Here is a 22,746-nt window from a genome sequence, read left to right as displayed (position 1 = left end):
TTAGAAAACACATTTTCTACTTCTAAAGTTCTTTCCTAATTGTTTATTTGGCTCCAATTTTGACAACCATTTTGCTCTAAAATTTGCAACTTCAGTTTCATGGTTCTGTCCACAAGCAGCAAGCAGAGATCCTAATATGTGTGCATGTGGTGGACTTGGCACTGTGAAGATAACTCTAAGAGTCTCATGGCAGTCCATGCGATCAAATTAGGCATTACTCCGAATGATAGCATTTCGGAAAACATGACTTGAGCCTCAACAACCTTACCTAGCTATTTCTGAAGAAACCGAACATCAACGAATTCCACAAAACAACATTCAGAGGTTGCTTTTCAGTTGCATTTGATTGAAAATTTTCAAAGCCTCGCCACTAAGACCTTCCCCCGCACATGCTTCCAACATCGTATTCCACAACACAATATCTGTCTTCTTCGTCGCAGAACATAAATCTCCTCTTGCACAATTCATCCCCCACGCATTTTGCATACATATCTATGACACCATCAACACAACCATGTTAGAGTCAAACTCATTCCTAATACAAAACCCATGCAAGAAAATTATTATTCAAGAAAATTATTATTCATTCAACGTAAACAAAAGTAGTACAAATTAATTTTATAATTTTATATTTCACTAGCGAAAAGACGGGCACTTCGTGCCCGTCTTACCGCTCTTTTTATTGCGCTAACATTTGAAAATATGAACCGTATTTTTTTTAATGAAATTTTAGTTTTGATTAAAAGTAAAAATATAAATGTTTGTTGCTTTTTTTAATGACACGAACAACAATCTTTATTATAGAAAAAACTGTTTAAGGGTATAATTGGAATAATGGAAAAGTAAGTATAAATATACTCATCTAGTTTGTTATATTTTTTAAATGATAAAACAAAGAAAAAAAGAACAGATATACATATATTCATATCGTGTTTGTTACATTTGTTTTAATATTTAAATTTATTCTTATCTATTTGTTACATGTGTTACTTGTATTTAAAATTAAGGGTATTTTTGGAAAGAAAATTCCAACCCAAAAGTGTGCTGAAAGGGGTAGTTTCCTTTATATATAGTATAGATGAATCATATAATTATGACTCCACAAGTAAATTAGTGTTAAAATTGTTAGTGTGGCCTATTTAATAAATTGTTTTAGAGTTGTTATGATGTGATGAAGTGATCGAATATTTATTAAGTAACTTTAAAAGAAAAATAAACATTTTTTAAGGAAAAAAGAAATATAAACATGTGATGTGTACTTGCAATACCAAAGTGGAATCCCTAAACCACTTTTTTTTTTCTTTTAGTGAAAAGTGAAAACTCATTATAGTCCTTGTGAAAAATCAAAAGACCCAATTTAGTCCTCAGGAAAAATAAAAGTCATTTTTAATAAATTGGAAGAAAATAATGTTAATAGATAAAACTTAAAAGTAAGATAAAGAAATATCAATCAAATATTCTAAAAGTTGTTTTTTTTTTTGTATTATTTGATTATTTCCACTTTGAGAGGGCTGTTTTTTTAGAGTGAAGACTTCCCTAAGAAAAATTTAGAGACTTCCACTTTGTCATTTTAAAGTGTTTGTTGAAGATTTTAAAAAAAATATCATTTTTTACTCAAAGAAAAAGCTTTTAGGATTAATTAATTTTATATTTTTCAAAAACAACGAAGTAATATGTAAACTAGTTAAAAAATAATTTTATAAATGATATCACAAACAAAAATACTCCCTCCGTTTCAAAATGAGTGTCACTTTAGGCTTTGGCACACAGATTAAGAAATGGAATGCAATAATCATTGGATATAACGCTTTTACTAAACTGTCCTTACTTTATTAGAAAAAGACAAACTTAAATTTGCATTGAAAATTGTGTGAGAGAAAAGTTTGAGAGGGTAAAGTTGGAAGAAAGAAATTAAAGTTGTATTGGAAATGTAAAACAACATTCATTTTGAAACAAATTTTTTTGGCTAAAGTGACACTCATTTTGAAACGGAGGGAGTAGATTTTTCAATAAAGAAAATCTTTATATTTTTTTAAATTTAAAACAAACGTATACTAAATAAAACTATTCGATTTCTACCTTTTATTTATTTTTCATTAACAAAATAATATTTTTTTTATTAAGTTTGATTTTGTTGACTCATGTATTAGAAATTGTTTGTGTTTGTGTCGTGAGCATTGTTATCAAAAACGCGACTTAAGTCCCAAAATCCTGGTTTTTGCGACTTTGCGTAGCTTCAACGACTCAAATCCATAGCAAAGTCCCAAAAACAGGCAAAATCCTATCAAAATCGCACAAAATCATATAAAATCGTGAAATCCGTTCAAAATTGCAGGATTTTGATGGATTTTGAAGGATTTTGTTCATTTTTTGATAAGGGTCAATTTTTGACCCGGTTCGTAAATTGACCCGATTTGAATCCATGACCCGGTTATATAAATACCCAAAAGGCCAAAAATTTTCATTCTTTCACTTCCCCCACACTTCCTCAATAGTTACACGGGATTGTTCATTTTTCATCTAGTTCAAAATGAACTAAACCTAACTAGATTGCCTCCTTCCTATCCATCAATTTGTCAGGCATTTAGGATTTGCCTTTAAGTATTTTGTCTAGATTATTTACCATTATTATGACTACTATAAAGAATATTTGCATCTAGGCTTTGAGTCATTTATGTATATGTATTTTATGGACTTTGAACTTTAGTCATTTATGACTATATGCAATTTATAACATATATTTAACATTTTTTTTGGTAGAATCCTCGATTTTGATTGCGATTTTACGAGTCCCGACTTTGCTATCCTATATCGATTCTACAAAAGTCCTTGAGTAAAATCCTTCGATTTTGATTGCGATTTTACGAGTCCCGATTTTGCTACTCCCTTTCGACTTGAAGTAAAGTCCCGATTTTGATAACCTTGGTCGTGAGTTTAGCTCAGCTGGTTGGAACAATGTATGAAATAAGGTCGGGTTCAAACCCTGGCCACAAAAAAAAAAAAAAAAAACGGAAACTCGTTTGTGAAAATTGGAAAACGCATAGACTGAGACGAGACAGTCAGATCAAGAGCTGGTTTGGAACAAACAAAGGTACCACTCACTTCTTCTTCTTCTTTTTTGTCACTCTGTTCTCAAATTGCTATCGGAGTTTTTAAGGAAACATGTCAAAAAATAAGTTATAGAAGATAAAAAGCCAAGAGAGATAGAGATAAATATATTCAATGTGACGTGATGTTCAAATAACACGACTCGTTTGGGAATGTATGTTTGTTTTCAAATTTTAATAAGTCGTGTTACTGCTTACAGGATTGATTGATGGAAGCCGGTAGCAAAGATGAAAGGAGAACTTCTCCTGAAATTAAGAAAAGAAAGATAACACATAGAGGTAATCAAGGCATGATTGATACCTTATCTGTCTCGCTGCAACTGTAGGACAACGCTTATCTGTTTTACCTTTCCAAGTTTTTCAGTTAATTCAAGCCAAGAAACTCCCAACACTGTGGATAGTCAGCCTGTCAAAGATTCTTCACCGTTTCGATTCACATGGAGAATTGGGGGATTTTCTTGGATAAATACGATAAAGCTCTATTCAGATGTATTTGAAGTTGGGGGTTACAAATGGTATTGTGCTTACTGCTTACACATTCCCCTGAAATAATATTCATAATGTTCATCTTTCTATTTCAGTAGAAGTGAATCGTTTCGTTTGACCTACTTAGTCGATTCTATCTAGTGGTGGAAGTGATTTTGTTGTAGCTGTTATATTAGTTCCTATGTGTATATAACTTCAGTGTTCCCTTCTAATTTTTTTTTTTCCACTCTGAGCAGGCGTGTACTTATTTTCCCAAAAGGGAACAATGTGACGGACCATTTGTCCATGTATTTGGATGTTCAAGAATCAGCTAATTTGCCCAATGGTTGGAGTAGTTATGCACAGTTTAGCTTGACAGTAGTTAATCAAATGAACAACGTGTACTCTGTGAGAAGAGGTACCCTATTTAGTGTGTTCATTACAATTGTTACAAAATGAACTACCATGCATTCATGTTGAAAAGACCAATTCTGGAATTAAAAGCAAAGAATGTTGTAAGATGTTTGTTGCATTTACTGAAAGAGAAATTTTATTTTTGAAAAAGTCAACTTGCACCACAACTTCCCCTGAGAAGCGTGCATGATTGTGGTGGGTTGTTTTATGATTAACCAATAATTTGTTACCTTGCTAAACTAGTGTCTCTCCATGGGCCTTGCTCATTCAAATTTTACGCCATTAAACTTTTCTACTGAACTTGAAGCTACCACTTGTATATGTATTCTTTCCCTTTTAATAGTAGAGGAGATAGGATAAGGAATGTTAGCATTAGAGGGAGAGTTGGGGTAGCACCTACAGTTTGAATATATATATATATATATATATATATAGAGAGAGAGAGAGAGAGAGAGAGAGAGAGAGAGAGAGAGAGAGTGAGAGAGAGAGGCATCTTGTTAAGGTTAAAATAAACAAAAAGTATCTAATGCATGCAATTTAATGCATTGAGAACTTAGAAATTTTAACTTCTTTTTTTGAACTGTTTCCAAGGCAACCCTTAGCATTTACCATCAAACAAAATGAAAGAGAAAATAGAAACTGAAAATGCACATAATTTTTGGGCATAGCTGCATTATTTGTGACTTTGTTTCCACTATGTAGACATGCATCACCAATTCAATGAACAAGAAAGGGATTGGGGTTTCACTTCCTTCATACGTCTCGGTAAATTGCATGATCTTCGTAAAGGGTATCTTATGAATGATACTCTTGTAGTTGAAGTTGAAGTAACATGCAATGTGGATGAGAAAGATACGGCTGAGCATATAACGGTAAGTAAATATTCCTATGTTTAGTCAGCTATTGCAATCAACTCGATGACTGTTCTTGTCCGAAACAGTGTCATTTTTTATATGTTTCTCATGAGTAGTTCCTTATGAGTATTTCAAGCCAAAGTCAAACCAAGCTTCATTTGCCCGTAACATTCAATCTCTATTGTACTATTTCTGTTGGTTTATTCTGAAATATTTGCACTGGATTTATACAACGCGTTTATGCAGAAGAGGTCGAAGAAAGAACTCAGTGGAAAAAAGCACAAAAATAAAGAAAAGGAAGAGACTCACCTCCACACTATTATAAAGGTGATCTAAGCTTGCTTCCCTAGATATTTGGTTTGTTTGTATCTTTAGAAACATGCTGTTAACGGCTCAATCAGATTGTATTTATATTTATACTGATAATAAAAAATATTCTCAGGTTGTACGAGATGAAGACCTTGCAAAACAGGTTGGAAAGTATATATATTTTGATCTCGTAGACTATGACAAAGTGAGGAGTTTCCATGTTCAAAAGCAGATGTCATTTAACATTTTCAAGGTATCATCATCAGTTACAGTCTTACGTTGTAAAATTAGAGGAAATCTGAATCTTGTCAATTGAGGATTGATGTACAAGCACTGATGTGATTATATAGAATAAGCCTAATAAAACTTAATAAAGTACCCCTAAAAAAAATCTTAATAAAGAAAAACCGGGAGCAGATATGTGCAATAATGACAGATACGACTAAATACGCACCGAGAATATTCTATCCTAAATTGGTGCCAATTACATATTTAAAACGCTCCCTTGAAGCTAGTGGATGAATGTCGAACATTCCCAGCTTGCAAAATTTGTGGAAAGTTCCTTGGTGAATACACTTGCTAATTGAAGTCCAAAAGACCAAAATAGATGTTGGTTGTAGTGATAAGGTCATTATTTAATTCCTCATTGATGAACTGTCAATCTATCTATATGTGTTTGGTTCTATCATGTTGTACTTGGGTTGCATGCAATTCTAATGGAAGAAGTATTATCACAGATAAGCCTCATATGATATTTGTACTTTATTTCGAGGTTATCAAGTATGATCTTCGTCCATAATACCTCACAGACCCTGTGAGCCATAGCTCAATTTTTTCTGCCTCTGCACTTGATCTTGCAACCACATTTAGCTTTTTACTCCTTCATGTCATCGAGTATCTTCCCAAAAACATGCAGCACCTTCAATTTTCTTGCAAGGGGCTTATTGGCCTATAAGACATTCTGTTTCCCTTCATTGTCAAAGTATGTCATCCGAGAGGGATTTGGGAAGTGGGAATATTGATAACGTCATTTCAACTTCAATTTTCCATCGAGTGATGATTATGGCTAGTAATATGATAGGTAACCGGTAGTTAGTTACTGGGTTAATTAGGTACTTAGTTAGGCCCAATAAATTATGTTGCCTACAAAAAAACTGGGTTTAGACTTTAGATGGAGAGTTAGGCAATTACCTTTTGAATAAGTGCATTAAATTTCCGTACTATCTCGAATTTTTATACCGAGATACAAGAGCCATTGAAGTTGGGAAAGTTTAGTTTGTGAACTGCTATCGAGCAAATCATTATTTTAGGTGCATCCTTACAGAAAACAATTATTTTAAAATCAATGCTTAAATATAAAATCATGATGCTTTAGTTGGAAGAGGAAACAATTGCCATATGAATATTTGTGGTGTTTATGCTCTTGATTTTATGATTTGTTATATAATTTATGAGGTTCGTGATGATTTTTCAACGGATGTATTATTTTTGTATGTTTGATTTTTCTGTTTTATTGCTAATATATGTGATATGTAGGAAGAGGTTGCTAAAGAGTTTTGCATACCAGCTCAATTCCAGCGCTTTTGGGTATTGGCAAAGCGTGAAAACGATACATATCGTCCATTTCGGCCGCTGACACGCATTGAGGAAGCAGGGCCTGTAAATTCATAAGATCTCTTGAAGCTTATCAATATTATTTTATTGATATACCCCTTCAAACTTCTCATATAATGACTTTTTCATTTCTGATTGTTGGCTTTTAGGCAAATTTTGGTTTTGTATAAAAAAAACTCAGCTTCTTTCCCTCTCATTTATGTTGTGTTGAATTTGTTCATGACATGTTATATCAATCTACTATTTCATGTTTTGGGCCAAGACAACAGTTAATTCCATCTATGTTAGCTTTGTTTATTTTTACTTTTTTATTTTGCCATTTCGACTACCTTCTTTTATATCTTTATAATATATATATATGCAGCACTATCAAGAGGTTTTCATATTGATTGTTTTGGATCCGATAGTTTTTTCTTTGTAACGCAGTACACCAATTTATCTATGATTTGAAGTTTATTTTTTTCCTCTCATTCTGATTTAAATTGCAGGTTGGAGAACTGAAAGTGGTAAACAAGGTTCACAAAGCAGAATTAAAATTGTTTTTGGAAGTGGAGCATGGACCGGTAACATTTATATTATGAAGTTGTATACTATATTTTGATACCACGAAACATCATTCAAGTAAAATCCTATATATGATTGACAAACTGCATTATTATATAGGATTTGTGTCCCATTGAGCCTCTCCATAAGGGAAAGGATGATATGTTACTTTTTTTCAAGTTATATGATCCTGAAAAAGAGGAGCTAAGGTACTGAATAATTTATTGTGATTTAACATATGTTCTGGTAAACGGTGGACCTTAGTTGATACTAAATGTATTACCCTTCTATGGCAGTTATGCTGGAAGGCTCTTTGTGAACTGTACTCATAAGCCATCAGAAATCTTAACAAGCTTAAATAAATTGGCTGGCTATGATCCTGATGAAGAGATTGAACTTTATGAGGTTGGTTTGTTTTGTCTGATTTATTATTTATCTGTTGTACAACAAATTTGTCGAGTTACGAGTTAGTTATGCCTATTGTTGTGCAGGAGATTACGTCTGTACCAACTGTCTTGTGTGAGCCTGTTGACAAGAAATTAACATTTCAAGAAAGTGAGGTATAACACATACCCAGTTAATGTACACTAAGTTACTGCACCATTTGTTTTCTTATTGATTTATTTTCCATGAGTGCAGTTAGAAAATGGGGATATTATATGCTTTCAGAAGGCTTCTAAAATGAATAACGAGAAGCATTTCCGTTATCCTGATGTGCGTTCATACTTGGAATATGTGCACAATCTCCAGGTATTTCCTTTTTGATGTTTAATTAAAGGCAATTAGTTTAGTCCGATGGGATGCAAAAATGAAAGGTACCCATTTATTCTTATCCTTTTTCTAGGCTTAACTTGAACTGAAAAGATTTTTCGCTGTTCAGGTTCCTTTTTCTCCATCGGATGAAGAAATCAAAGATGAAGAATCATTGGAGGAGCAAAACAAAAACATTTTAGCAGAAGAAACAAATGTTGATAAAAATGTAGCTCAACAGTTAAAAGTGGACATAGAGGCCACTAATGATGAAGGTACCAGCAAAGCCAACAATTCAAAATTCGTCGGCATAGACTTTGAAAAAATTAATGATATGATACTTGAGGAGTTGAGAATATCATTGCTTCAACAAACCAATGTTGACAAAAACGCTGAAGCTCAACCGGCAAAAGTGGACATAGAGACCGCTCACAATGAAGGTTCCAGCAAAGCCAGCTCTTCACAAAACATCAGCCTAGACTTGAAAGATATTGATGCTATGATAGATGAGGATGTCATTGCTGCAATCGACAAAGTTTTATCAGAAGGAAATACTATTTCATTACAATCTCAGCATTCCGTCAAAGGACAAGAAGAGGTCTCAAAACTGGATCCCAGCCTCCCTAGGCAACTGCTTCAGGAGTTGAGGGATATTGCCTTTAAAGAAGACTTGGTTGAAAAATTTAAAGAAGGTATCACTCCTAAAGTTAACTTCAATGCAGTCAAGGAAAAAATTGACGCTAATGCCGACGCGTTCACCTCTCGTCAATTAGAACAAGTTGGTGTTGTTGTCGACCTTCTCAACACTATTGTGAAGGTGTTTGAGAAACTAAAAAATTTGAAAAAAGAGCGAGCCTCGGCCAAGAAGAGCACTGACCAAGATAATGAAGCATTGAAGGAGACGAGACAAAAGATATTGACCTCAAAGACTTCCCTTTCAAACCACCAAACACAACGCAACTCTCTTGATGCTCAAATTGCTGATCTTAAAGCCAAGCTTGAAAAACTACAAGGTGACAGAGCCAAAATTGATGAGATTGAAGATCAAGAGAAAGATAAGATCACATCTTTTAACAAAGAAGTTAAATCAATTTTCCATCGTCTCGCTAATGATCAAATCAAATTGAAAAGTGTTGAAGAGAAAATCCCGGAGGCGCAAACTGAATTGGAAAGTCATGAGAAGGTCTACAGAATCTTCAGGGCAATCCCTCCATTTTGATTTGTGTATTTGCTTGGCCTTTTTGGTCACAAACATTTTACTTTGATGCCACTTCATCCTACCATCAATCCAATTTAATTTTTTTTTACTAATCATTCCAAATTAATATTATCAAATATGATTATCGGTACTTTACAGTATATGCAAGTAGTATTTTGATTTGATACAATACTAGGCCTATCAAACATGGAATATTTTGATTTAATTTAAACAAATAACTCAAAACCCTTGAAAAATTCATTAATCAAAACATAACTCTTAATCAAAACACTCAAAAGTCCGCAAGTCTTACTCAAAACACTACATAAACAAAGTCAAATGAACTTAGAGTAATAAAGCAACTAAAAATTAAAACTCTTGATGAACATTCTAGCATAGAAATCAAAGATCATCATCATCAAAGTTTTTAAGTCAAAAGATTATCCTCTAAGTCTTTTCTTCAACATATTCCTCCTCATCCTCCACCCATTATCTTCATCTGCCACTTTTATTTTTCAACATCTTCTACCACAACTTCTCGGGCCATTGCTTCCTTAGATGCATCTGCATCTGCAGCCGTAAGTTTCTTTGCTTTTTGCCTCCCAGTGTAGATTATAGGTTCATTAACTCTACTTGCATTGGCAACTTGAGTCCCATAGTTAAATCACCGTTTTCATAAACAAATTCTTCTACATGTTCACCATCTTGTCCCATCGCACCCAATAACCACTCAGTGTGATAATTAATATTATTTAAAACAATGAGATCAATCTTACCACACCAATTATATCTCTCTTTCATAGCTTGGTTATACTTGATGAAATAAGTCTTGCAACTACATGCTCAAGTTTACTTCTATTCTTGGAATGAATCTATATATTATTTAATTTCAAATGTTAGCTTAATAACCTAGATTGTCAAATGTTCTTGTAATTTTAGTTAAGTTTAATACTTACATACTCAAAAGTATTCCAGTTGCGCCAACATCTTGAAGCATTACAAGTCATACTCAACATCTTAACGGCCAATAGTTGCAAATGTGGAAATTCTGCTCCATAAGATTTTTCCACCACTCAGCTTCGACTACCAGAAAACAACATTTTAGCGTCGGTAAAAACCCACTTTAACAGGGCAAAAACCGATGCTAAAACTGACTTAGCGTCGAGGTCAAGGCAGGCTAAAAAGTTGAAGCTACTAGGTAGCGTCGGCTCTCTGTCATCCGAGGCTAATTTAATGTCGGTTAAGCCGAGTTTAAAACCGACTCTTCATTCAGCCGAGGCTAATATTTCCAACATCAAAAAGTCAACCAAATAAGTTAGAATCTGCTTGACCGGCGCTAATTGTATACTTTAGCCTCAGCTATGCAAACGCTATAGTCAACTTTAGACGAGTCAAACTATTAATTAAAGTCGATCCGATCGATGCTATTTATATATATTTTATTGAAACATTTAACTTTACACCTTGTTTTGCAAAACATAACCACAAATCCGCAAAATATTTCACTTTATACCTAGTTTTGCCATAATGCCACTAAACAAGTTAACATATCAAATCAGCCACAAAAGTGCTAACATAATAAACAATCCAGTTTAGCGGTTGTTGTGATACTACAAAATATCAAAGTGATGACTACAATAACATGTTCAAGTCATAATAGATTACCAATAAAATAAACATGTAAAAAATAAGTTGTTCTAGTACTACACAGGTATGACAATAAACTATGTTGTACCGTAAACAATTTTAAAAAACAAGTCTGTTGTACAATAAACTTGACCACGGATAGGACTCTTGCAGACTCGGTCCACAACTTAAGTATTGTTCCTTCATCAATAGAAAATATACGTATTTTGGTGGGATATTAATGTTAAATAGAAAATAATTTTTAACAAATTAGAAAAAAATTAAAATCAAATTGTTATCATGGAAGTGAAACATTTATATGAAAAACAAAATAAATATATAATATTATTTAAATTTGAATTCTGATTTAATAATTAAATTTATTGAAAAAATATTATAAAATAAAATTTTAAAATATGATGAGTAGTTTGTTGAGATATTAATGATACATAAAATATTAGAAATTAGTTTTTTTTTTTTTAACAAAAACTTATTGCATTTCATTCATAATAATAGTAGAGATACAAGATAGAATCTTAATATGAATATAGAAACTAGCATGATGCGAAGCCACCCATAGCAAAACTATAAGCGACTTCTTAGCTTGCCTCCGAATAAACCTAAACTACGAGCGACTAATCATTGATCACTGCACTATAATTAGAGACACCACTTTTACTACCATAAAGACTATCCACCACAGTTTTGGAATCAAGCTCAAAATCCACAATACTTAGCTGCAGATCACGCACCCAATACATTGCTGATAATAAACCTAAAGCCTTGCTCAAATCCACATCAAGGAGCGGAGTCATCCATTCGATTTTAGCTAGCACATAATGACCTTCATCATCGCAGATACACATACCAATGCCGACTCGATTCAGAGCATAAGAAAAGGAATCATGTACATTACATTTAAACCTACTGGGACTTGGTTTAAGCCACTTCAGATCACTCCTAGTAATGGAATGCCAAGGAGTAAGATGACGAATGGTTTGAGCATTCTTAAAATATTAGAAATCAATATATAAAGAGAATACATCCTTTTTTTTAAAATATGATGAGTAGTTTGTTGAGATATTAATGATACATAAAATATTAGAAATTAGTTTTTTTTTTTTTTAACAAAAACTTATTGCATTTCATTCATAATAATAGTAGAGATACAAGATAGAATCTTAATATGAATATAGAAACTAGCATGATGCGAAGCCACCCATAGCAAAACTATAAGCGACTTCTTAGCTTGCCTCCGAATAAACCTAAACTACGAGCGACTAATCATTGATCACTGCACTATAATTAGAGACACCACTTTTACTACCATAAAGACTATCCACCACAGTTTTGGAATCAAGCTCAAAATCCACAATACTTAGCTGCAGATCACGCACCCAATACATTGCTGATAATAAACCTAAAGCCTTGCTCAAATCCACATCAAGGAGCGGAGTCATCCATTCGATTTTAGCTAGCACATAATGACCTTCATCATCGCAGATACACATACCAATGCCGACTCGATTCAGAGCATAAGAAAAGGAATCATGTACATTACATTTAAACCTACTGGGACTTGGTTTAAGCCACTTCAGATCACTCCTAGTAATGGAATGCCAAGGAGTAAGATGACGAATGGTTTGAGCATTCTTAAAATATTAGAAATCAATATATAAAGAGAATACATCCTTTTTTTTAAAATATGATGAGTAGTTTGTTGAGATATTAATGATACATAAAATATTAGAAATTAGTTTTTTTTTTTTTTAACAAAAACTTATTGCATTTCATTCATAATAATAGTAGAGATACAAGATAGAATCTTAATATGAATATAGAAACTAGCATGATGCGAAGCCACCCATAGCAAAACTATAAGCGACTTCTTAGCTTGCCTCCGAATAAACCTAAACTACGAGCGACTAATCATTGATCACTGCACTATAATTAGAGACACCACTTTTACTACCATAAAGACTATCCACCACAGTTTTGGAATCAAGCTCAAAATCCACAATACTTAGCTGCAGATCACGCACCCAATACATTGCTGATAATAAACCTAAAGCCTTGCTCAAATCCACATCAAGGAGCGGAGTCATCCATTCGATTTTAGCTAGCACATAATGACCTTCATCATCGCAGATACACATACCAATGCCGACTCGATTCAGAGCATAAGAAAAGGAATCATGTACATTACATTTAAACCTACTGGGACTTGGTTTAAGCCACTTCAGATCACTCCGAGTAATGGAATGCCAAGGAGTAAGATGACGAATGGTTTGAGCATTCTTAAAATATTAGAAATCAATATATAAAGAGAATACATCCTTTTTTCAACCAAACTTTTATTGCTCAATTTTACTCTTCACTAACTATTAAAATAACAAACTGATTTAATAAAACGTGTAACTGATTCTCTTAAAAAAAGGAAGAAACAAAGCAGAAAAAGACAAGGGATCCATAACAATATATCTATAATCTATATCTATATTATGTATCTATAACGATATATGTATAGATGATTGTGATTTTTAAATTGTAACAAACCATTCTTAAAAAAATTGTAACAAACTATGTTTATCTTTTATCAATAATATAAAAAATATAATATAAATTCTTATATTTTTTAATAACTCCAACGATATAACATTTTTATAGACAAATTTATTTAAACGTTTGTTTAATATAATGAAAAATTCAGCTAAATATTTCATACTCTCCTTCCTTATAGTTTGTTATAGAATATAGTTTGTTATAGAATACCCTTACTCTACAAAATAATCATAATTAACTTCTTTCAAAAACAAAAAAAAAATCATAATTAACTATATCTTTCTGTTTCATTGGATTGAGGCTCCTATTCGCTACCAATTGGGTTCATATAATTTTTAAACCCAACAACATAAGCCTATATATAGAGTCTTTCAAAAAATTGAAAAACGCAAAGATCACATTCATTCAAAACAAAGCTGTTGCGAGGCAGAGAGAACAAAGGTATCACTTCTTCTTCTTTTTCTTCGATATATTCTCTATTCAAATTGTTCATTGTTTCGTTGCATTGCCACGCTATGTGATAGACTGATATAAGCCTATTATTAGTTTTTTTTTTTTTTTTAATGACAAATGTTAGTGGTTAGTTATTATTCCTTCGTCCGGAGATCTCAACTCTTTTAACCCTTACCTGAGTTAGCTAAAAACAGTTTATCTATCCAACCCTCATATTAGGTTTCCCACCTATGAAGCCCAATACTCCAAATTTGGAGACGTGCCATATCATATACGTATCGGATGTTAGTGCTTCATGGATACTAGCGGACATCCTTGAAGTATTGGAATTAATTATATATTTTATTTTTTAAAAAATATTTTACTGGATACATATCAAATACTTTAAGGATACTCATTGATACATATCTATAATATGCATCTATAAAGATACATGTGAGATATTAGTAGAGATGTACACGGATGATGGGAGAGAAGAGGCTTAATTAGTTAGCATTAAACAAAACTTATTTTGAGTTTTTTAATGATGTTTGTGTTGATATTCTAACGTTGAGATTAAAATATATTTTAGTTTAGACAATAATTCTATAATTTGTTGCGATCACAAGTATTTTCTTTTGAAAATTGTGATAACTATGGTTATAACTAGAATTGTCAATCTACGATTCTTTAAGAGTATTTTACACGTATATAGTTTTTATTTAAAAAAAATGGTAACGTATCTAGGCCATATCGTGTCTTGAATTTCATAATTTTCACATATATGTGTATCCATGTCGTATCCACCCGCTCCCATACTACATATCCATCGTCGTTGATTTTCCCTTTTTTCCTTTGCATGAGAGAAAAAAATAAACAACCAATAAAGGTTGGTTCAGTTGGTAAGAATTTGACTCACCTGCAAAGTCGTGAGTTCAATTCCCACCGCCAGAGCATGATTACGTCTTTGATAGGTGATCTGCAATTACCCCTGTTAGTGCTCATTTTCCCCTAATTTTATACATGCATTGTACTCTATTTGTTAGTTTATTCTAGAAAATCTGCTCTTCATTTGTACAACGGGTTTATGCAGGAGAGGTTAAAAAAGAACACAGAGAAAAAGCACAGAATAAAGAAATGGCAGAGACTCACTTGTACACTATGATAAAGGTGTTCTAAGCTTGCTTTCCTAGAATTTTGTTTTGTTTGTGTCTTTAGAAACATGCTGTTAATTGCTCAATCAGATTGTATTTATATTAATACTGATAACATATAATACTTCTTAGGTGGTACGTGATGAAGATCTTGCAGAACAAATTGGAAATGATATATATTTTGATCTAGTAGACTTTGACAAAGTGAGGAGTTTTCGTGTTCAAAAGCAGACATCCTTTAACGTTTTCAAGGTATCATCATCAGTTACACTTTTATTAGACAAAAAATGAATCTTGTTAATTGAGGATTGAAGTACAAGCATAAATGTACTGAGAATACTGTATCCAAATTAGTGCCAAATACATACGAAAAATTGACAACACTCCCCAATTACATACTCTAATTTCATATTTTCTTGCAAGGGAATTCAATGGCCTTTAAGACATGCTGGTTAATTAGTTTGTGAACTGCTTAAGAGAAAATCATTATTTTAGATGCATCCTCATAGGAAACAATTATTTTAAATACAGTTCTGAAATATAAAAATCACAATGCTTTAGTTGGAAGAAGAAAAACATACGTCAAATGAATCTTGTGGTTTTTATGCTTTTGGTTTTGTAATTTATATTTATAACTTATGAATTTCGTGATGTGATATATAGAACATGGTTGCTATAGAGTTTGGCATACTAGCTCAATTCCAGCGCTTTTGGATATGGAAAAAGTGTGTAAACCATACATATCGACCATATCGGCCTTTGACACACATCGAGGAAGCAAAATCTGTAAGTTCATGAGATTGCTTGAAGTTTTTTCAATATTGTTCTGCTCATATACCCCCTTCAAGCTTCATATTTTATGACTTTTTCATCTCTGGTTGTTGACAAATGTTGGTTTTAACTTTTAATAACTTCTTTTACCCCTCATTTATGTTTAATGTTGAATCTGCTCATGACATCTATATCAAGCTGTTACTTAATTGCGGGACCCCCTCTCGGACCCTGCATATGCAGGACCTTTATGAAACCGGGCTGCCCTTTTTTTATATTGATTGTTTTTGGATCCCATAGTTTTTTTTCCCTTAATGCTTGTGAGGGTGCTTAGTTTTTTGTGATTCATGTCTGTGCCACATGCCAATTTCACTATGATGTGAAGTTAATTTTTTTCTCATTCTGATTCCAATTGCAGGTAGGCCAATTGAAAGAGCTTTACGAGGATGACGAATTAAAATTGTTTCTGGAAGTGGAGCATGAACTGGTAACATTTATATTATGAAGTTGTATACTATTTTGATGGCATGAAACATCATTCAAACAGTCCTTTTGACGAACTTCATTATTATATAGGATTTATATCCCATTACGCCATTCAATAAGAGCAATGATTATATATTACTTTTCTTCAAGTTACACAATCCTGAAAAGAAGAAGCTAAGGTACTGAATCATTTCTTGTTTGATTTTAACATATGTTGAGGTAAAAGGTGGACCATAGTTGACATCATATGTATTTCCCTTTGGTGGCAGTTATGTTGGAAGGCTTATTGTGAACTGTAAGGATAAGCCATCAGAAATCTTGGCAAGGTTAAATAAATTGGCTGGTTATGATCCTGATGAAGAGATTTAACTTTTTGAGGTTGGTTTTTGTTGTCCGACTTTTTAGTTTTCTGCTGAAAAACTTCATAAAAATTTAAATTTGCAACGTATCCTTGCATGTTCAGAAACCATATGCTTCGTTATTAAGATTGGGTCAAGCAATCATGGTTTCAGTTGTTTAGTAAATATGCTTGCTGGTGATGAATGGCGAATAAAGTGCATTGTGTTCTCTGAAAATTTATCATGCTGGCATATGACCAACAAGAACAAAAAGGGCCTTTTCTAATGGAATCTTCGGTTTACTTCAATTATTCAGCGTTTGTGAGTAAATTCTTCCTATTGTTGTGCAGGAAATAAAGTTTAAACCAAATGTCATGCGTTTGCCAGTTAAGAAGGAATTAACATTTCAAGAAAGTGAGGTAATTAGTAATTACATACCCAGTTGGTGCACGCCAAGTTACTGTTTCATTGGTTTTCTTATTGATTTGTTTTTCCACGAATGCAGTTAGAAAATGGTGATATTATATGCTTTCAGAAAGCTTATGCTATTGATACTAGGAAATATTTCCACCTTTTTGATGTGCCTTCATGCTTGAAAATGAAAGCTATTGATTGCCAGGTATTTTCTTTTTGAGGTTTAATAAATGCGATACAAAATGAAAGCTAACCAGTCATTCTAATCTTGTTTCTAGGCTTATCTTGAACGAATGTTGTTTCCTTGTTCAGGTTCCTCCTTTTCGGCCCTCAGATATAGAATCCAAAGATGAAGAATCATTGGAAGAGAAAAACAAAAATATTATAGCTGAAGAAAGGAATGTTGTCAAAAATACTGAAGCTCAACAGTCAAAAGTGGATATAGAGACCACTCATGCTAAAGGTACCAGCAAAGCCAACACTTTAAAATTTGTCGGCAAAGACTTGAAAGAAATTGATGCTATGATAGACAAGGATGTCATTGGTGCAATCGACAAAGTGTTATCAGAAGGGATTACTCTTTCCTTAAAATCTCAGCATTCTGTCCAAAAACAAGTCTCAAAGCTGGATCCCAACTTCCAAGAGCAACTTCTTATGGAATTGAGGGATATCGCTTTTAAAGAAGACTTGGTTGAAAATTTTAAACAAGGTCTCACTCCTAAAGTTAGTTTCAACACAGTCATGGAAAAAATTGAAGCTAATATTGACATGTTCTCTACTCACCAACTAGAACAAGTCAGTGTTGTTGTTAACCTTGTCAACAACATTGCGAGGATGTTTGAGCAACTTAAAAATTTGAAAAAATTGCAAGACTCGACTAAGAAGAGCACTGACCAAAATAATGAAGCATTGAAGAAGGCAAGACAAAAAATTTTGATCTCAAAGACGTGCCTCACAGACCACCAAACACAACGCAACTCTCTTGACATTCAGATTGCTGATATCAAAGCCAAGCTTGAAAAACTACAAGGCGACCGGGCTAAAATGGCTGAGATTCAAGATCAAGAGAAAGATAAGATCACATCTTTTAACAAAGAAGTTAAATCAATTTTCCATCGCCTCGCTGATGATCAAATCAAGTTGAAAAGTGTTGAAGATAAAATCCTGGAGGCACAAACTGAATTGGAAAGTCATGAGAAGGCCTACCAAATAATGAGGGTAATGCCTCCATTTTGATTAATGTACTTACTTGGCCTTTTTGGTCACAAACATTTTACTTCGATGTCACTTTAGCCTACCTTCATTCCATTTTAATACTATTAATCATGATTATTAGTACCTTATAGTATATGCTAGTATTTTGATTTGATACAAAACTGGGCCTATTCAAATATGAAGTATTTTGATTTAATATTGTCAAATATATTTTGGAAGTAAATCCCATTATATTTCTATGTTTCGCATTATAAGATAGAGATAAGATATGATAATGTAATACCCCTCATGTAGAAATTCAATATCAGTTATTCTATCCCTGGAATTTTTAAGAGAAGGGCAAAATGGTAATTACACATAAGACTTTCAGGACCAAATTATATTATTTCAATGGACTACGGGAAATGAAAGTTGCTGCTTAAAACTTTTACGGCATTTTATCGTATATTTTAGTTGAGGAAGAGTGTAGAAAGGGCATTTTGGTCATTTACTACACAAGATTTTTTTTCTTTTATTTTTCCACTACCATTTCTCTCACTTGAAAAAACTACTCCCTCCTTTCTCTCTTTCACTCTCACGACACCTTCTTCTTTTCTTCCCAAATCATCACTTCCTCACTCAAACCAAAATCCAATCTTTATAATTTTCCTACTTTTTCCCATGGATTCAAGCTTGATGAGATCAATTCTTCTCAATCTATATGTTGGAACTACTAAGAAACAAAGGTAAGCTCACTTCCTTTCTTTCCCAAGTGAACCCTAACCCCAATTTTTGTATTTTGTGTCAATTCTTGCCTTTCAATTGGTTTAAGTTGCTCCATGTTTAAATTCTCACTCAAGAATATATTCTTGAACAAAGAGATTGGAAGTTCCTAAGGAATCAAAGGATAGAGAAGAAATGAGAATTTTATGGGATGCTAGTTAAGTGAAATAGTAAGCTAATGACCTTAAATTGGACTGTTGTTGTGGTGTTTTGGGCTGGTGTTAGTGTTGATATTGATTGCTATTGCTAGATAAGTTACGGTTGAGTTTTATGAAATATTAACTACAATTCGTAAGGACAGAATTATGGTTTTTGGGTTATATATTTTGCGGTGTAATTCAGGTTAGAGTGATTATTTGATTTTTGGATTCCTCATTCAATTCCCTACAGTTTAGACACAAATTTTGTATGATTCGGAGTAGAAACGAATTCGGAAAACGCAATTGAAGTTGGTAAATTTTGCTGGAAATTTGGTTACGGGTTTTGAGACAGGGCTCCACTAAAACGGTAATAACTTTCTCTATGTAACTCCAAATCAGGTGGTTTTTGTTGCTATGGTTAGCTAACAAAATTTCCGTCGTTTGGGCACCGGTTTCACTAATTTTGGATCAGTATTGAAGTCGGGAAACGATTTTGAAGTATGGGGACTGATGTAGGATTTAAGCTGAAGACATTGTTTTTATGTTAGTGTAAATGATGCTTCTACGGCTTAGGAAAAGGTTTGAGTGCAGAAGCTTGGAGTGGGGAAAGCTTGGATAGATTTCAGAACTTTCATGTGAGTTTCTTTAGCTTAGAACCCAAAAGATCGATTATGATTATGCTAGACTATTAAGATAATACGAATAATGAGATCATTTTATGAATTACTTGCCTTTTGTGCAAACATTTCTACTATGCCATATGAATGGTACATTTGAAGTAGAATGAATATAAGATAGCAAGAATGATTATTTCATGATTAGGCTCTCTTACTTGTTAATTCTAAAATATCTTTTATGTTAATAAGTATGTTGATGTTAGTATAAATGTTGGAGGGAAATTAACAACGCAATTGATGCATATATACTGATAGAAATGATTTGAAAGAAAATTTGAAATGCAACCTATGAGTAATATGCTCACAGTGAATCATAGAAAATCACAAAAAATGGAAATGATGAGAAAAATTGAAATGAGTAATATGCTCATAGAAAAAGAAAGAAAGAAAGAAAAAAATAAAAATGAGAAAATTGATGAAAACTCCGTTTGCTGCAACGAAGAGATAATGCAGCCTATGAACAAGTTGTTCATAGTATTTTAAAACTGACATCCGTTTGCTGCAACGAAGAGATAATGCAGCCTATGAGTTAAGTGCTCATAGTATTTTAAAATTTATATTTCCGTTCGCCACAACGAAGAGATAATGTGGTATATTCCGTTCGCCACAACGAAGAGATAATGTGGTATATTCCGTTCGCCACAACGAAGAGATAATGTGGTATATTTCCGTTCGCCACAACGAAGAGATAATGTGGTATATTCCGTTCGCCACAACGAAGAGGTAATGTGGTATATTTTCGTTCGCCACAACGAAGAGATAATGTGGTTTATGTACAAATAATGGAAAGAGAAAAATGATGAAATAATTTATATTGAGTGGTACAAATGAGAACATATTTTATATGGATGAGATAATGTATATTGAGTTGTATAAATGAGGAATTTTAGTTATGGAACTCCGGCTTAGCCGAAATTAGTTATTATCGAAAAAGGATCAGAGACATACTCAGATAAGTATGTCAAAGTATAAGTTATATCAAAATACGATATTGGATATATGATTGTGATTGATATGATTGTGGTGATTATGATTATATTTGTTATATGATTTGTTTATTGTTGCTAAAATGAATTTTAGGATTTGTGCCGAGCGGAGCATTGCTTCCTCTGAGGAAATGGGGAGGAAGGACTCACTTTATCATTGCCATTGTTAATGGAATTCATGAGGTTCCATTCTATTATGTGGATATTGCCATTAGTTTAGATTATTAAATTGATTGACGTTAATATTGACGCATTTTGATGACATAGGAAATGATTATAGATTAATGTCAAAATTTATATATGTGAAATTTATGATAGAAATTTTGAATTAGAAGTATTTATCTGATAGGATGTTTTATTTTGAGGTGTACGTAGTATGAAAATAAAGATGTTATTTGGAGATTCTGGCTGATATAACAGGTTTTTTTAAAACAGGATTTACATCTTGGGAATGTTGAAAATACAGAGGAAACTCTGTCGAAATCTCAGTGAATATTTTTTTAAATGAAAGTTTAAAAATTTAAATTTTTATGTATTATAGTTGTCAAGTTTGATTAATAGGCTTGCCGGGCTAGAATGATCTAGTTCGTGCGCCGGTCACGATGATTATTTTTGGGTCGTGACAGATAAGAAGTTTGATAAGAATAAGATAATATGGTCAGGGCTGGCAATGAACCGAACCAACTCGATTAGAGTTCGTAATTCGATTCGACAATTGATTCGTCGAACTTGGTTCATGAACCAAATGAGCCGAACATGAGTTGAAAATTAAGTTCGTTAACTAATTGAGTTGAACTTGAGCTATATGTAGTTCGACTTGTTTGGTTCACGAGATAACTCGATTACATAATCAGATAATTGATTATATATATAATACTTTAAAAACTAAGACAAACACTTAGCAATAATAAGATAAAAATGAGCTACTTTAAAATTGATAGACAACGCCATCCACAATGTTGTAGTAGTTTTTGAGGATTTCAAAATTAAAATAGTCCTGCATCGGAACATGCATGAAAAATGGAGGATACGATTATAAGAGAAACATATGACATAAAAAGACAAAATTGGATTTGGCGATTGCATACCAATGCTAATTAGTATGTGCAATAATAGCTAAATTCTTTGACTTTTGACTTATGTGGTTCAAGCGACTTTACTTATTTTCATACCTAAAGTTATGTGCTTTGAACAAATGAATTGAACCTAATGAGCCGAACCAAACTGTTTGTGAACTTTAAACGAGCCGAACTCGAGTTGAAAAAAAAAAGTTCGTGTCAAACTCGAACCGAGGTTCGAACCGAACCAATTCTTAATGAGTCGAGTCAAACTCAGACATGTTCGATTCGAATCGACACATTTCCAGCCCTAATGGTCACATTATGATTAGAAGCTGGAAAAGAACATGATAAGATAGTGATATGGTAATAATACTTATCATTTTTTTCTTTTAGGTGCTGATAAACACTTATTCGTTCGTGTATTTTATGTGCGTCTGATAGTTAAAGAGACAACATTATTTACTCTTTTCAAAAAAGTAATAGAAGTCGGTCGAGAAACTCCACCTTTTCTCTAAGTTTTCTTTCTCCTTCATTCATCGAAGAAGGATGGTTTTAGGTCATTTTTTGACCTAGAATCAACCCTCTAAATATTTTTTCTCATTTGTAGATCCGGAACCATGGGTATTTTGGTGACTTAGGTTTTATCATGTTATTTGTAGGCATCTTGCCGTTGTATGTTATTAACTTGAGTGTTGTGAGTTTGTTCACAGTTTTTAGCGATGTTTGGATCTGATGTACTCTATCAATTTGAATGAACAAATATCGTTTTTTTTATAAAATAAAAAAAACATTATTTACTCTTTTTTATGTTTAAATACGTAACAATTTCAATTTTACTATTATTGATAAAATATATATTTTATTTAAA

At 32.8% G+C, this 22,746-nt stretch overlaps 1 protein-coding gene, 2 long non-coding RNA genes and 1 pseudogene across 4 annotated transcripts; 3 read left to right on the top strand and 1 right to left on the bottom strand.

Annotated features, from left to right (window-relative positions):
• The first annotated feature begins 3,229 nt into the window (after positions 1 to 3,229).
• LOC146924868 (ubiquitin C-terminal hydrolase 12-like) lies at positions 3,230 to 9,367 on the top strand. Its single transcript, XM_085709813.1, has 13 exons — positions 3,230 to 3,386; positions 3,472 to 3,622; positions 3,830 to 3,990; positions 4,689 to 4,858; positions 5,087 to 5,167; positions 5,283 to 5,402; positions 6,686 to 6,808; positions 7,252 to 7,326; positions 7,427 to 7,515; positions 7,603 to 7,711; positions 7,798 to 7,866; positions 7,946 to 8,056; positions 8,187 to 9,367. Exons 1-13 carry the CDS (start codon positions 3,317 to 3,319, stop codon positions 9,273 to 9,275), a joined length of 2,418 nt encoding a protein of 805 aa, XP_085565939.1. The 5' UTR covers positions 3,230 to 3,316; the 3' UTR covers positions 9,276 to 9,367.
• A 25-nt stretch (positions 9,368 to 9,392) lies between these two features.
• LOC146924867 (uncharacterized) lies at positions 9,393 to 14,990 on the bottom strand. The gene is made up of 3 exons (XR_015010285.1): positions 14,794 to 14,990; positions 10,211 to 10,337; positions 9,393 to 10,126 (listed from the first exon to the last, which is right to left on the bottom strand). It is a non-coding gene; the product is annotated as an uncharacterized LOC146924867 (long non-coding RNA).
• LOC146924866 (uncharacterized) lies at positions 14,916 to 18,375 on the top strand (annotated as a pseudogene). Its single transcript, XR_015010284.1, has 9 exons — positions 14,916 to 15,044; positions 15,161 to 15,280; positions 15,692 to 15,814; positions 16,218 to 16,286; positions 16,376 to 16,464; positions 16,555 to 16,663; positions 16,974 to 17,042; positions 17,129 to 17,242; positions 17,350 to 18,375. The product of XR_015010284.1 is annotated as an uncharacterized LOC146924866 (transcript).
• Positions 18,376 to 18,802: 427 nt separating this feature from the next.
• LOC146924865 (uncharacterized) lies at positions 18,803 to 21,278 on the top strand. The gene is made up of 2 exons (XR_015010282.1): positions 18,803 to 19,789; positions 20,912 to 21,278. It is a non-coding gene; the product is annotated as an uncharacterized LOC146924865 (long non-coding RNA).
• Positions 21,279 to 22,746: the final 1,468 nt, after the last annotated feature.

This window comes from Medicago sativa, chromosome 5 (assembly GCF_051527215.1).
Source record: "Medicago sativa cultivar Bolivia chromosome 5, Bolivia_mono, whole genome shotgun sequence".
NCBI lineage: Eukaryota > Viridiplantae > Streptophyta > Magnoliopsida > Fabales > Fabaceae > Medicago > Medicago sativa.
The sequence above is the reverse complement of the archived record's forward strand: the minus strand, read 5'-3'. Positions and strand labels throughout refer to the sequence as shown.

Coding starts and splice junctions, on each gene's coding strand:
- LOC146924868 (XM_085709813.1), top strand. CDS start 3,317: ATGGAAGCCGGTAGCAAAGATGAAAGGAGAACTTCTCCTGAAATTAAG. Junction 4,859..5,086: donor ATACGGCTGAGCATATAACG/GTAAGTAAATAT, acceptor GCGTTTATGCAG/AAGAGGTCGAAGAAAGAACT. Junction 6,809..7,251: donor GCATTGAGGAAGCAGGGCCT/GTAAATTCATAA, acceptor TTTAAATTGCAG/GTTGGAGAACTGAAAGTGGT.